This window comes from Eretmochelys imbricata, chromosome 4 (genome assembly GCF_965152235.1).
Source record: "Eretmochelys imbricata isolate rEreImb1 chromosome 4, rEreImb1.hap1, whole genome shotgun sequence".
Classification (NCBI taxonomy): domain Eukaryota; kingdom Metazoa; phylum Chordata; order Testudines; family Cheloniidae; genus Eretmochelys; species Eretmochelys imbricata.
The window spans coordinates 138,689,554-138,705,317 of record NC_135575.1 but is presented as its reverse complement, the minus strand read 5'-3'; the positions used below and the strand labels follow the sequence as shown (position 1 = coordinate 138,705,317).

Sequence of the window (15,764 nt, the reverse complement as noted above, 5' to 3'; positions counted from 1 at the left end):
AAACTCTCATGGAGATACTGGGCAATCCGCTACCACAGGTTGTTTGGCAGAGCTGCTTTGTTTCTTGCCCCATTAAGGGTAACTTTCCCGCGCCACTCTGCTGTCACGGAGAGAGACCATTGTTGCACACGGGCAACCCTCATAAGGGCCAGGTTGGAAGCCGCAGTCTTGGCAAAGACCCTCCCTTGATTCCTTGCTCACCCTCAGCAGCGAGATGTCTTCCATAATGAACACAGCCTGTGGAAAACGTGGGGACCGGAATGATTATAAGCGCTCCCCCCGCCACGAAGAACTAAAGAGGACACCGTGTGATGTCGCGATGCACTCCGCATCCGGAAAACAAGACCTGAAGGAGTGGCAAGACAGCAAGAAGAGGGACCGAAAGGAGAATGCGGTGCGCCAGAACAAAGCCACGGAGCGGCTCTTAAACTTTATAGAGCACCAAGCGGACACGCTCCAGGCACTGCTAACTGAGCAGCTCCATGCCAGCCCTCCCCTGCAGCTACTGTCCCAAAACTCTTTTCCATGCCCCCGCCCCCAGACACGGCCGACACACGGTTATCAACCTCCTGGCTCCAGTCTGTTCCCGCGGCATTCCACTCCTCCCCCGTCATAGTCCAGCACTGCGGCCTCCCAGTACCCACTGCACTCAACACCCGGCCCTCTGCAGTTTAATCCTGCTGCAGTTCAGTACCTGCTGCACTGTGCTCCAAAGGAGAAGGTTGCATGTGACACCTGGACATACAACAAATCTTTAACTGTCCCGGGACCCCACCTCCTCCTGGGATCCCCCATTCCCCACAGTGCTGGTGTGGCTTTTTGTCTCTCTCTCTCTGTCTCTCTCTCCCCCCTGCAGTTATTTTTTTTAATAAAAGAATTGTGTTGGTTTGAAAGCAATCTTTATTCCATTAATTGAAAACAAACAGAGCCCTACGAAGCAACAGGCAATTTTCTTAAACCTTCACAGTGCATCGTCTGTACCAATCACAATCCTCTCCTAGCATTACAAGCACGGCCCTCCCGAGCACAGCAACAGATATTAGCAGCTTTCATCTTTGAATTGCTGCCTCAAGGCATCGCTGATCCTTATGTTCCTGCGCTGTGCCCCTCTAATAGCCCCGGTCTCTGGCTGTTCAAATTCAGCCTCCAGGCACTGAGCCTCAGTAGTTCAGCCCTGAGTGAAGCTTTCACCCTTCTCTTCACAAATATTATGGTGCGTACAGCACACGGCTATAAGCATAGGAATATTGTCAGTGGCCAGGTCTAGCCTCCCATATAGACAGTGCCTGCGGGCCTTTAAATGGCCAAAAACACACTCAACAGTCATTCTGCACTTGCTGAGCCTGTTGTTGAACTGCTCCTTACTGCTGTCAAAGGGCCCCGTGTATGGGTTCATAAGCCACAGCATTAAGGGGTAAGCAGGGTCTCCCAGGATCACAATGGGCATTTCGACTTCCCCTATGGTGATCTTCTAGTTCGGGAAGAAAGTCCCGGCTTGCAGCTTCCTTAACAGGCCAGTGTTCCGAAAGATGCGTGCGTCATGCATCTTTCCAGACCAGCCTCCTTTAATGTCTGTGAAACGCCCATGGTGATCCACAAGCACCTCGAAAACCATTGAGATTAATGTACTCGGTGGCTAGGTGGTCTGGTGCCAGAATTGGAATGTGCGTGTCATCCATCGCCCCTCTGCAGTTAGGGAAGCCCATTTGTGCAAAGCCATCCACAATGTAACGCACGTAACCCAGAGTCACGGTCTTTTGGAGCAGGATGTGATTAATGTCTCTGCACACTTCCGTCAACACAAGTCCAATGGTCGACTTTCCCACTCCGAACTGGTTAGCGACAGATCAGTAGCAGTCTGGAGTAGCCAGTTTCCACAGTGCAATTGCCACATGCTTCTCCAACTACAGGGCAGCTCTCATTCTCGTGTCCTTGCACTGCAGGGCTGGGGCGAGCTCCTCACACAGTCCCATGAAGGTGGCTTTTCTCATCTGAAAGTTCTGCAGCCACTGCTCATCATCCCAGATGTGCATGACAATGTGATCCCGCCACTCAGTGCTTGTTTCCTGAGCCCAAAAGCAGCGTTCCACTGTGGTCAGCAGCACCTCCGTGAATGTCACACGCAATCTCATGTCGTAGCTACTACGCGTGGCGAGATCAATGTCGAACTCTTCTTGCCTTTGTAGTTTAAGGAATAACTCCACTGCCACTCATGATGTGTTAGTCAGAGTCAGCAGCGTATTGGTCAGTGCGGGATCCATTCCTGCAGACAGAAGAGGCAGGGCAGGGCATGCAATACACAAACCATTGAAAGATGGCACCAAGTGCAGACTGAAGCACAGGGATTGCTGGGATGTGAAGCAAATGCATCATGGGGCATTGAGACAGGACCCAGGATGCTCTACGACACCCCACCACCACCTTCCCACAAGTCTTAGCGGCAGAAGAGGAAGAGATGCTCTGTGGGATAGCTGCCCAGAGTGCACCACTCCGAATTCCTCTGCAAGTGCCGCCAAGTGTGAACATGGTCTTGCGCGGGCAGCTGACAGTGTGAACACACAACAGCGGTTTCCCTTCAGCGCTCTCTGAGTGGTGATGTAACTTCTGGTGATGTAGCTCTGCCAGTGTAGACATACCCTTACTATCTGATTGCTTCCCTTGCCCACTGCAATTGGCTTAGTCTTATCTGGAAGTGAGTATCAACCAACTTGTGGCCATCCATGCCTCAGCTGCACTCAAACATTGAAAGACACTCAACCACATTCCGTTGGGCTCGGTGAGTCAGAGCCGAAGCTGTGAGTTAACAATGTACTTAAACAATTGTAACCTGAGTATACAGCCTTACTAGGCTCTCCTCACTACTTCACACATTGCATAAGAGGGGTGACAACAAAGAACCAGGAAGGAACTTGGGGAAGAATAGCACTGCCCCAAGCGATCCGCTGCAGTATCTGTCAGACAGAAAAGAACAGTCAATTGTGGGCAGCCCTGTCCACTTCCACCAGGGACTGTAATGAGTCAACAGCACCTAATTATCCACAGTATCTAAGGCAGCTGATAGAGCTAATGATATGTGCATGGACATTAGGTGTTATCCATTGCTGGAACGAAATCATCAACTAACATAAAAATTGCAGTATCTGTGCCTGACTTGGGTCAGAGCCTTGATTGACAAAGTTAAATGTAACCAGCCCAATCTCAATGCTCTGAGAGTTTTCTTGGCACAACCAGTTCTATAACCTTAAACAAAAATGATCAATTAGATACCGATTGACTAGATGATTTTCCTTGAGCACAGGCCCAATACGTGCTTCCTTTTAAATCAATTGACAGCCTGCCCTCCTCAAAGGAGGCACTGATAATTTCAACCAGCCGAAGGCTCAGTGCTTGCCACCCGGCCCATACCTGCATGGGAAGACCAGGATTCAAACACAGATGGTGGCATGAAGTTCTCCCAAAATGTCTGTAAGTGGCACTGGCTGAAATTCAAGCAGTGAAGACCTAGCTTTTTGTCTCCTCCACGCGTTACCACATCTCCTGGACACAGACAGTTTAGTCTAACCTGGATTGATTTAAATCCACAAAGTTACCTGCAGTTTTCCTTGCAATGGATGGACTTGCATCAGAAACTGTGGGAAGACTGTCCAGGTTAACTGGGCATTCCACCACCTAAATAAAATTTGCTGATGGAGCCACCACCGTGCAATGCTATGATGGATACAGGATCCCTCAAGGATTGTCCTGGAATCTCCAGGGATTAAAGATTAATCTTTAATTAAAGATTGTCATGTGATGAAACCTCCAGGAATACATCCAGCCAAAATTGGCAACCCTGGTGTCACACACCCTAGGCATACCACCCCCACCCCAACTCCAGCACCCAGCTTCTTTGCTGCTCCCTCTCCCCATGGCTGCAGCTTGCAAGGAGCTGCTGCACAAGGAGAGGGCCCGGCTGCAAACCCTGGCACAGATCTGGTGGGGCTATGTGACCCTGCATGCCCCCCATGCATCGCCTCTGCGTTTTCCTTCTCCCATGAGCTGTTGCAGGTAAATCATGGTGAACTGTGAAGAAGCAGCTGGGGAATAGGGTTACCTAAAGGCTGCTGCTTTGACAACGAAGCACAAAACAATATTATCTAGTCCTGGGAATAATACATTCTCCCCCAGAGCCCTCTGGAAGCCTTCGGGTAAGATAATTCAAAATTGTAGAAATGGTTAAGCATGTCCCTTATTCCATTTGTATATGGTAAAGTGTGTGTGAGGGAGGAAATAAAGTACTTAACTTGTTTCTCATAGTGGGGAAGGACAATGAAGAGTAAACTTTGGGTTTTTTTTTTTTGTTTGTTTTTTTTTTGCTGTAGGTAATCTTGTACGTTCTTGTTCTAGAAGGTGCACTCAGACTCATGGTAGCGCTCCTCTGAGGTGGTGGGCCTTACATAAAAACCTGAATAGACCCAATGAACTCTACTTTCTGCAGAATGGAAGCTGGCATAGGCTTCTGATCCTAAACCAAAAAATGCAGAATAGGTATCTTCTTAGTCAGCACATTGTGCAAGAACAAGCCTCGAAAGATAATTTGCAACAGGAAGTGCTGAAGTTCAAGTGTCACAGCTTAGAGTTCCTGTTGTGGTCTTGAAATTAGGGAGTTCTTTGTTTTGTGGTGGCAAACTGTCAGCCTGATGTCCTGAAAAATTTATTTGAGTTTGAGTTTAAACTCCTCTTCTTGGCAGTCCTTTTTTACATCTAGATTTCTTACAAGGATTAAAAAAAAGTTCCATCAATGTGATATTAGTTTCTATTCTACAGGCTTTTGTTTATGTTCTGAAACTAGTTGCTTTAGCTTGCTGTTGTCCCTAAAAACACACTAATAAAATGTCAGTGTATTTTGTCTGTGTGCTATATATAACTTGCCACTAACGGGGTGGAAATTGCGTAAATAACTTTCTGGTAATATAAAACTTGTTAATGCATCACATTTGATTTGAAGAATTACACAGCACCAGGGTATTTCAGTTGGTTTGTAATAAAATGAAATGGTGAATGAGACTAGATTAAGCTATAATTATAATGCTGCAAAAGGATCTAAAATTGTCTCTTGTAATTAAGAGATTTGTCTGCCTCATTGGTATATCAACTCATCTGATCAGGTATGCCCCTGTTCCTTACCCCGTTAGGACACAACAATTAAGACTTGTCTTCTTCTCATGTATCCGCTACCTCCTCCCCTGCAAGGCAAAATGCTGTCAGTTTTCAAATAAAGAATCCAAAGTGAAGTTTCTGTATTGCTGAGAGCTAGATCCCATGGTAAACCCTGGCTTTCTGATTTGGATGGTTTCACTGAAACATGAATGGAGCGATAGAAATGCTCACTTGTAGGTCATCAGTTTGGTAGCCCAGAAAGATAGTGACCGACGCCCCAACTGAAGTGCATTGCTGAATAGGGATGGGTACATTTGTGCTTTGCAGATATGGGGCCTACATTATTATTATTTATTATTAATTTTTTACTGTCTCATAGCTTTTGAGTGGCATGTGTAAGATGAGTTGTTCTCAATCCAGCTTCAGTTGGACAAGTTTCAACATCACAGTCCAACTACCCCTACGCATGTTGCATTAATTAGCATCATTGTTGGCAGTCTGATAATAGAGATCAAGTACTGAATGCACATTGGCATTGAACTGCTCCCTCATAATTAGACCCAGCCTCTAAAGAAGGACGTTATTTAGGTTTGTAGGGACACTTGCGCTGCTGCTACTAATTCTATGTCTGTTCTGTGGCCGAATGGGAAGCTTCATTTTCCATGACTGTTGCTCCTTCCCCTTTCACCAGTGCTATAGTAATGCAATTAATGCTTGAAAAAAGGAATTTCATAACCATAAGCAAGTACGTTTTTGATTCTTCCATATAGCGTATATAAATGAATTTTACTATTTACTTAATGTGTTGTATTTTTTTTAAAGATTTTTTTTTAAAGATTTTTTTTTTATAGCAGTATTTTTCAATACCAGTTCCTAGACTTCTCTGAATTGTTTGCTACTACATCCTGTGTGAGAGTCTTAGGGCTTGTCTACATTTACTGAGGGATCGACATGCGGCAGTCAATACATCGGCGGTTGATTTAGTGGGTCTAGTGAAGACCTGCTAAATCAACGTCAGATCGCTCTCCCGTTAACTCCTGTACTCCACCTGAACGAGAAGCGCAAGGGGAGTGGGGAGATGCTCACCCATCAACTTAGCATAGTGTGGACCCCGCAGTGAGTAGATCTAAGTACATCTACTTCAGCTACATTATTCATAGAGCTGAAGTTGGGTAATTTAGCTCGATCTCCCCCCGTAGTGTAAAGAAGACCTTACAGGTTTACTAATGCTAACATATAGGGCAGCATTCTTCTTCAAGGCCATGGTAGAGCTCTGTTCTGGTCTGCTGTGCTTTCTGAATGTGGGGAATACTATAACGTAACAATTTTGAAGTAGCAAATCATAGAATCATAAAATCATAGAATATCAGGGTTGGAAGGGACCTCAGGAAGTCATCTAGTCCAACCCCCTGCTCAAAGCAGGACTGATCCCCAGTTAAATCATCCCAGCCAGGGCTTTGTCAAGCCTGACCTTAAAAACTTCTAAGAAAGAAGATTCCACCACCTCCCTAGATAACGCATTCCAGTGTTTCACCACCCTCCTAGTGAAAAAGTTTTTCCTAATATCCAATCTAAATCTCCCCCACTGCAACTTGAGACCATTACTCCTTGTCCTGTCATCTGCTACTGCTGAGAATAGTCTAGATCCATCCTCTTTGGAACCACCTTTCAGGTAGTTGAAAGCAGCTATCAAATCTCCCCTCATTCTTGTCTTCCGAAGACTAAACAATCCCAGTTCCCTCAGCCTCTCCTCGTAAGTCATGTGTTCCAGACCCCTAATCATTTTTGTTGCCCTCCGCTGGATTCTCTCCAGTTTTTCCACATCCTTCTTGTAGTGTGGGGCCGAAAACTGGACACAGTACTCCAGATGAAGCCTCACCAATGTCGAATAGAAGGGAATCCTCTTGCAGGCTTGAGGAGATGTCACCCACAAAGTAAAATTGCAAAATATTCTTCTTTGTTTTGCTTGTGAAAAAGGTTTGATATAATGAGGGACCTTTTCATTATGGTCTTGGTTCTATTGCTTGTGAAGGGCAAAGAGTATAATGAAGACGTGTTATTTTTATTTACAGGTTATCTTAAATGTGACACCGATGACGGCTGTGAGAACAAAGAAGAAGTAGGAGGAGAAGAGCTCTTTGACACTGTAAATTCCTCAATTGTTTCCGGGGACAGCATCCGATTCTTTGTGAATGTCAATTTGGAAGTACAACAGAATGTAACTGGTAAGTGCATTGTGTTCTCTACAATCCTTACTGAAATGTGAAGAGGTCAAACTATACCTGCCTTGATCTCCCTGCTTTTCTGATACAGACTTCCCCTGGTAGGTATTTGCCCAACAAAAGCTGTGGTATCCAAGGGAGATTTTCAAAGTCACAAACATCAGTTAGGGATCTAACTACTATTGACTTTCAATGACAGGTACCTAAATACTATTCGTGCCTCTGAAAAGCTGACCCCACATGCAAGCCTGGAAGCACTCATTGACTTCAGTGAGAGCTGCTGCCTGCTCAGCATTGTTGAAAATTGAGAGATTTTTATGTTAGTGCCTACACGTTTTATGTAGATGTAGTTCTAAAAATGGACTTGGGAGACCAATTTAAAGGACCCATTTTTTTGAAAGTATATACCTCGGTGTACACTAAGTTCTCTCTCTCTTTGTTTTGTTTTTTACTTTCAGTGAGTGTGAGGGGGTGGCGAAATGAGGTTGAAGTGGGTTTTCTATTGAGCTCTGAAAGTACTGAGGTGGACTATCATAATGACCAATGAAGTGGGTTTTAGCCCACGAAAGCTTATGCCCAAATAAATTTGTTAGGTGCCACAAGGACTCCTCGTTGTTTTTGCTGATACAGACTAACATGGCGACCTCTCTGAACTTCTAGAAGTGAGTTCCATAGCTGTGGGCTGGATGCCAGAAAGGCTCTGTTTTGCATTTTTCAGTGAAAGCTGAGTAAAATAAGGTGTTTTCCAGTATCAAAACTTTTCTTCACATCAGCATTTGTAAGGCTTTGTCTACACTACAGAGGTAGGACAACATAAGGCACTAATTATTAGGACTGTCAAGAGATTTTAAAAAATTAATCACGTGATTAATCGCACTGTTAAACAGTAATAGAATACCATTTATTTAAATATTTTTGCATGTTTTCCACATTTTCAAATATATTGATTTCAGTTATGATACAGAATACCAAGTGTACAGTGCTCACTTTATATTATTTTTTATTACAAATATTTGCACTGTAAAAAAGAAACACAGTAAATAGTATTTTTCAATTCACCTAAAACAAGTACTGTAGTGCACTCTTTATCATGAAAGTTGAACTTACAAATGTAGAATTATGTACAAAAACTAACTTTTATTTTTGAATGTAGTGTAAAACTTCAGAGCCTGTAAGTCCACTCCGTCCTCCTACTTGTTCAGCCAGTTGCTCAGACAAACAAGTTTGTTTACATTTGCAGGAGATGATGCTACCGCTTCTTGTTTGCAGTGTCACCTGAAAGTGAGAACAGGCGTTCTCATGGCACTGTTGTAGCTGGCGTCACAAGATATTTACGTGCCAGATGCGCTAAAGATTCATATGTCTCTTCATGCTTCAACCACCATTCCAGAGGACATGCGTCCATGCTGATGATGGGTTGTGCTCGATAACAATCCAAAGCAGTGCAGACTGGAGCAAGTTCATTTTCATCATATGAGTCAGATGCCACCAGCAGAAGGTTGATTTTCTTTTTTGGTGGTTAGTATCTGTAGTTTCCGCATTGGACTGTTGCTCTATTAAGACTTCTGAAAGCATGCTCCACACCTCATTCCTCTCAGATATTGCAAGGCACTTCAGATTCTTAAACCTTGGGTCAAGTGCTGTAGCTATCTTTAGAAACCTCTCACTGGTACCTTCTTTGTGTTTTGTCAGATCTGCAGTGAAAATGTTCTTAAAACAAACAAGAAGTGCTGGGGGTCATCATCCAAGACTGCTATAACATGAACTATAAGGAAGAATGCGGGTAAAACACAGAACAGGAGACATACAATTCTCCCCCAAGGAGTTAAGTCACAAATTTAATTAACACATTATTTTTTAACTAGCGTCATCAGCATGGAAGCATGTCCTCTGGAATGGTGGCCAAAGCATGAAGGATATACGAATGTTCAGCGTATCTGGAACGTAAATACCTTGCAATGTCGGCTACAAAAATGCCATGGGAACGCCAGTTCTTACTTTCCGGTGACATTGTAAATTAGAAGCTGGCAGCATTATCTCCCGTAAATGTAAACAAACTTGTTTGTCTTAGCGATTGACTGAACAAGAAGTAGGACTGAGTGGAATTGTGGGCTCTGAAGTTTTACATTGTTTTGTTTTTGAGTGCAGTTACGTAACAAAAAAAAAAATCTACGTTCGTAAATTGACTTTCACAGTGTAAATTGCACTGTAGAGATTGCACTACAGTACTTGTATGAGGTGAATTGAAAAATGCTATTTTTGTTTGCCATTTTTATAGTGCAAATATTTGTAATAAAAATAATATAAAGTGAGCACTGTATGCTGTGTTGTAATTGAAATCAATATGTTTGAACATGCAGAAAAAAAATCCAAAAACATTTAAGATTTCAGTTGGTATTTATTGTTTAACAGTGCGATTAAAACGGCGATTAATTTTTTTGGGTTAATCGTGTGAGTTAACTGCAATTAATTGACAGCCCCACTAATTGTATCAGCTTACATACTGTAACCATGCTCCCACCGATGTAAGTGCCCTTCTACACTGACGTAATAACTCCATCTCCTCAAGAGGCCTAGGGCTTATGTCAGTGTAGTTAGGGTGACGTAGTGTCTGTGAAGACACTGTGGGTGTAAGAGTAGTTAATTAGCGGGATGGCATTTTCTGATTTGAATGTCACTCTTGTATTCTGTTGTCTTGTTTCTAATTTGTATTTTTATTGTAATATATAAAAGGAGAGAGGGAGAAACATGCATAAAGTTACTGCATCCAATATAAGTGAATGTGTGATAAAACAGAACACAGGATTTTTTACAGAAAAATACAGAAACATGTATTCACGTATTCCAAGGTCAGGTATTTGATAAATCTGTGTCGCATTTCTGTGCAATTGTAACTTCAAATACGTTTGTCACGTTCATGGCAGCAAATGTAACTGGCACATCATAAATAGTTCTGGGCAAAAAACTGATTTGTTTAGGTTTGCTTGCCGTTTCAAAAAATAAAGAGGAAAGTAAAAAATCCACAAACCCAGTAATTGGAAAAAAATCCATTCTAGGATCTCAGTCTTGCCCTGTCACAGTCATTATGATTGACTATAAATTGCCACTATGAATGACAATGAATAGCCATTGGGCCAACAAAAGAAGTGAGAATGACTCTCGCCTGGTAGTTAGGGACTCGTGTAGGATGTGGGAGGCCAAGTTCAAATCCCTGCTCCAATGACTGTTTATACCAAGTGGAACAACTTCAACAAGAGAGATTGAGAGCCCCTTTACCAGAATATCCCAGAGCCTAGTGGAAAGGGCATTCTCCTGTAGTGTTGGAGACCTGTGTCCAAAGCCCTTCTCCAGATCAAGCCAATGGTGGAGTTGAACCTGGGTCTCCACCTCCCAGGTGACTGTCTTAACCAGGGGGCTAAAACTTACAAGTAGGGCACCTCTTCCTCTCATGTTGTGAATGGGAGCTAAGTCCTGAAAAATATTTTTGGCCAAAATTCTTTGAATTCATTTCAGTTTTGCAAATAGCTTTGGGTTGATTGAGACTGCATTTTTCAGCAAACTAATTTGTCCAAAAAAATTCACCCAGCTCTAATCATAAACACGGAAGCTTTAGTAAGCAAATCACATTAATCCTGGATAATTAATTGTGTACCTCCAAGAAGAGTGGTCAGATGATTCTGTTTCCTTTGATTAGCTATTCTGTTTCTAGGCTGGCCAGCACAAACTATCCTGTGTTCACACAGGTTGTGTATAATCCACACCACGTATGTTGTTGGGAGGGCCAAATGACTAATTAATAGGTTTCAAGGCCAGAAGAGACCACTGTGATCATCTAGTCTGATATCTTGTATAACACATCCTAGAGAATCCCACAAAATTCCTACAGTATATCTTTTAGAAAACAACATTCAATCCCAATTTTAAAAATCAGTGATGTAGAATCCACCACGACCCTTTGTAAATTGTTCCAATTGTTAATTACTATCCTGGTTTTAAAAAAAAACAAAAACAAAAAACCAAAGTCTTATTTCCAGTCTGAATTTGTCTAGCAGGAGAATCTTAAGTAGGAATAGAGAGGTTATTTTTACTTCTACATTTGGCATTAGTAAGACCACTACTGGAATGCTGTGTCCAGTTCTGGTGTCCACCGTTCAAGAAGGATGTTGATAAATTGAAGCAGGTTCAGAGAAATACCCTGTGAATGATTAAAGGATTAGAAAACATGTCTTATAATGATAGACTCAAGGAGCTCAGTCTATTTAGCTTAACAAAGAGAAGGTTAAGGGATGACATAAATACAGTTTATAAGTACCTACGTGGGGAACAAATATTTAATAGTAGGTTCTTCAATCTAGCAGAGAAAGGTAGAACCCAATTCACTGTCTGGAAGTTGGAGCTAGACAAATTCAGACTGGAAAGAAGGTGCAAATTTTTTATAGGGAAGGTAATTAACCATTGGACATCTTACCAAGGGTCATGGTGGATTTTCTATAACTAATAATTTTTCAATAAATGTTGAACGTTTGTCTAAAAGATCTGCTCTAGGAATTATTTTGGGGAAGTTCTGTGGGCGGTGTTAGGCAGGAGATCAGACTAGATGATCACAATGGTCTTGTCTGGCCTTGGAAGCTCTGAATCTAGGTTACATGTACAGACTTCAGATCATACTTTTATGTAACCGTTCCAGCTGTGCCTTGAAGTTAAGATTCATAAGAATTATTAAGGCTCTAATACTACTAAAAGCATAGAAGACAGCTACACCTGGATTTTGCTCACTGTTTTATTTATCTATTTTGTCAAAGCCTAATAAACCTCTTGGTAACTTACTCAGTGACTAACTTTCTTGTGGGTCGGGCTATTTTGTCATACAACCTCTGTTGCAGCCAGTGGCAGTGGCTGAGCGAACAGCAGCTTGACTCGAGAAATTAATTTGGGGAAGTTCTATAGCCAGTTTTCTGCAGGAAGTCAGACTAGATGATCACAGTGGTCCCTTCTGGCGTCAGAATATAAATCTCTGAACAGGAGCTTGCAAAACCCTTTCCAAGATGTCACGCCACCCCTTGTTCAGAGGGAGCCTGGATCTATCATCTGTAATGCATGATGAGACACTTATCTCTTGTGCTAGCCATTTGCTGAAGAGGTATCAGACATGGTGGTTTTCATTTTGACTGAATAATATTTTAATCCTCTGTACCTGGAGTTCTTTGCAGTACTAATGACATGAAGCAAACTTTAATAAATAAATAAATAAATAAATTTAACCGCAATGAGATGTCCAGGAGACAAGATTGCAGTAACTATTAAGTTATGTATATAAACTAGTCTCCTCTATTGGGTGCTCATCCTGTCCAAATTCTAGATTGCAGATTCTTTGGGGCAAGGATCTTATATACCTGATATTCTGTAAGTGTTTCAGTCAGGGTCCAGACACCCCAATTGGAGAACAGGGTGTCTGAACCCCAAAGCATAAGCAGTTGAATCAACTGGTGGTAGACAATGTTGTGTATGAACACATGTGGAGTAAGATCTTTTATGAAAGCCTGTAATGCTCTGAACATGTGGTTATGAATTTGTGTATTTGAGTAGGTATAAAACGGTGCTCATAATTTGTGCTGCTACATTCAGCTCCTCCACACAACGGGGTGGTCATCAGCCAGGCTGGGGTGGAGCTGTCTCCCCAGACAGATGAGACTAGCTCCAAGCACCTAGCATTGTATAACCCAGGAAGAGACAAATGGTTGGCCATTAGGGTTAATGGGAAACAACTGTGCTAGATTTCCCCACCCTAAGCAACCATGAGTCACCATGCCAGGAGAAAAGAAAAGCCGGGAGGGAGCCCTTAAAAAGAAACTGAAGTTTTCATTCTGAGGGGTAGCCTCTAAGCAGGTAGCTGTCGGTGAAATGCTGGATGCTGTCTATGACAGAGTGTATTCTGGGAAAACTGCTCAGTGATAACAGGTAACTTTTATATTAGACTAATTCCCTTTTCTAATATAAGTGTAAAGCCTGAAGTTGGGTTTTTATGTTTGTTTTTTGTGTGTGTAGTTTGAATGCATTTGCTTTTTCTTATGATTTCATCTCTGAATCTGTGACTTTTCTATTAAACACACTTTTTGTTAATTTTTACCTTAAGCAGGTCTGTGTGTGTGTGTGAAAGTAAGCTGGTGTCTGGGGAGCTGGTTTCATGCCTTCGGAGGGTGGTGGTGGTGATGATGAACCAGAGGGGAAAAGTTGGAGTGTCTGTTAGTCAAGAACTCAGGAAGGATGGATTTGGGGAGACTTGAGAGCAGCATGACCGTTGGGGTCACCCTGCAAGGAAAAGTGGGCTGGTGAGAGCCAGGGTGAAACTTTATGCTTGGGGGCTGTTTACTGGTATCCTGGCTCTGAGCCATGGCAGCATTAAGGCATCCAAAGTTACAAGTGAAGAGGTGACAGAACTCCTTACTGCTCTGGGCAATCCCCAGAACATCAGAATAAGGCACCCACCCCACTTTCAGTCTAGTACAAATAATAAGCACTTGTAAAAGTACCAAGAGCCATCGGGGATAGGAGCTTGAAAGAAGTATAAACTAATAGAGTAGAATTATGGACATGGTGACAGCTCTGCTACGAACCCTTCTAGTTAATAACCTCATGTAATGGACATACAACTCAGTACATGCATAATTAGATACTCTTTGCTATAATTTTATTTTAAAATATCTTTGCGTGGGATTAAACAATGTTGAGCAACAGGGCATAGCATGGGCCATAAAATTATGACAACTAATTAACTATTGTCATATAATTCTGTACCATAGGGAATGGTGTAGCAAAAAAATAGAATATACATTTCAAAAAAAACCCCTCATTTTTAGCTAGCCCAGTCATTACTGTCTAAACCAGCTTTCACCCATAGCCTAAATCAGTCTAGGTGCCCAGATACTAAAGGTTGGCTCAGTTTTGGCACTTGGGTCACTGAACCTGTTCACATATATGTGTGTTGTTTCCTTGTGGTTGCTGGAGAGCCCCCAATATAACTTGTTCTTCAGCCCCTGGTATTATTTGAATATTGGATGCTATCGTCTTTGGCAGAGGTAGAAAGGCTGTACTGTTAAATGGCTGTGTTTATTTATGGTAGGAAGGACTTGGGGTGATTACAGGTACTTGCTCATGTCTGCCTGGGGCCTTGCCATTGCTCATCGTGTAGACAAGGTTTTTTGGGAAGGTTCGGGGGAGGGGGTGATCTTCAGGCTGAATAAAAGAACAATCTCAGCAACGCTGCTACCCTTTAGGATACTCTGGTTCTTAAAAACTTTTTTGGGAGATGGAAAAGTGGGGAAAGGTTCAGACCAGGAGCTGGTGGTGGTGGTAGGGAAGTCTGTGAGGGGTTTGCAGTGGAGGTTATACAGGGTTGGCAAGATCTCCTATAGGCTTGTTTTCAAGACTCACTTGAATATTTGCAAACATAAAAGCACAGGAGTTTACAATGTACTTACATCTCCGGGTAGAAATGCACAATAAACACAAAGAAATGCCCTTCTTACCTGCTTTCTATATAGGCCTCTGTAGCAATTCTGCCCCAGTCCAAGCCATTCCTCCTCTCCCCACTTTCCCTCTCTGATCTCCCATGTGGGGAGCAGTCTGTCCTCCACAGGATTCACACCCCCTTTCTGCTCTGTATCCAAGAGTTGCAGGTCCCAACAGAGCTTTCACCCTTGTGGAATTAGACTCTGGCATTGTTCCCTGCAACCCCATGCTACAGAGGGCACAATAGAGGATCAAAGTAGGCAAAAAATGCCCAGGGAGAAAGGAGAACTCAAACCAGAGCGATCCATTCAGTTGGAGGTTCATGAGCCTCATGGCTCTAGTTGCTATCATTTTATAATCTGTTTGCAAACTGTACATTTCATAACTGCAAATACTTATTTATGCCCCTGACTGCAACAAGGAGCCTGAATGTTTGTGCTTGAAAGTTGAAGGGAAAAAATTCCTGGTTATTAGTGACTGGTGAAAAATCAGTCTGAAGGAAGGATGTGGCTTTGTTAGAAATAATAATGGAACACAATTTACACTTCACAAGAAATTATAAAGATTGTTCCACCCTCTAGACAATAGACCATTCCTAGATACCGAGAGCCAACAGTTTCCTGTAATACACTCCAGAGACACACGCGCGTGCACACACTCGCCTGCTGCTTTACTAGCAAAACACAGCTTTCCAGCATGCTGTCAGGCCCTTGTTAAGATAATTTTTTTTTTAAAAAAGGGGATGGGGAACGCTGTGGTGGCGCCAAGGAATTCCAGGGAGAGTAGTGGCCAGAGACAAGTGGTCTGGGCCTGACTGGGTATCCTTCTACACACAATAGTCACATTTCCTCACATGAATACCAAAGGCCTTTTTATGTCTACTGGCACAATGCT

The 15,764-nt window shown here is 42.8% G+C and overlaps 1 protein-coding gene across 1 annotated transcript in view; it reads left to right on the top strand.

The window, feature by feature from the left end:
- Window positions 1–319: 319 nt before the first annotated feature.
- The window catches only part of SLC4A11 (solute carrier family 4 member 11), a 115,364-nt gene continuing 99,919 nt past the window's right edge, over window positions 320–15,764 (top strand). Inside the window, exons 1-3 of the mRNA XM_077816188.1 lie at window positions 320–460; window positions 4,362–4,389; window positions 7,212–7,364. Of these exons, the coding sequence (XP_077672314.1) occupies window positions 320–460; window positions 4,362–4,389; window positions 7,212–7,364 (322 nt within the window). The remainder of the gene's footprint in view (window positions 461–4,361; window positions 4,390–7,211; window positions 7,365–15,764) is intronic.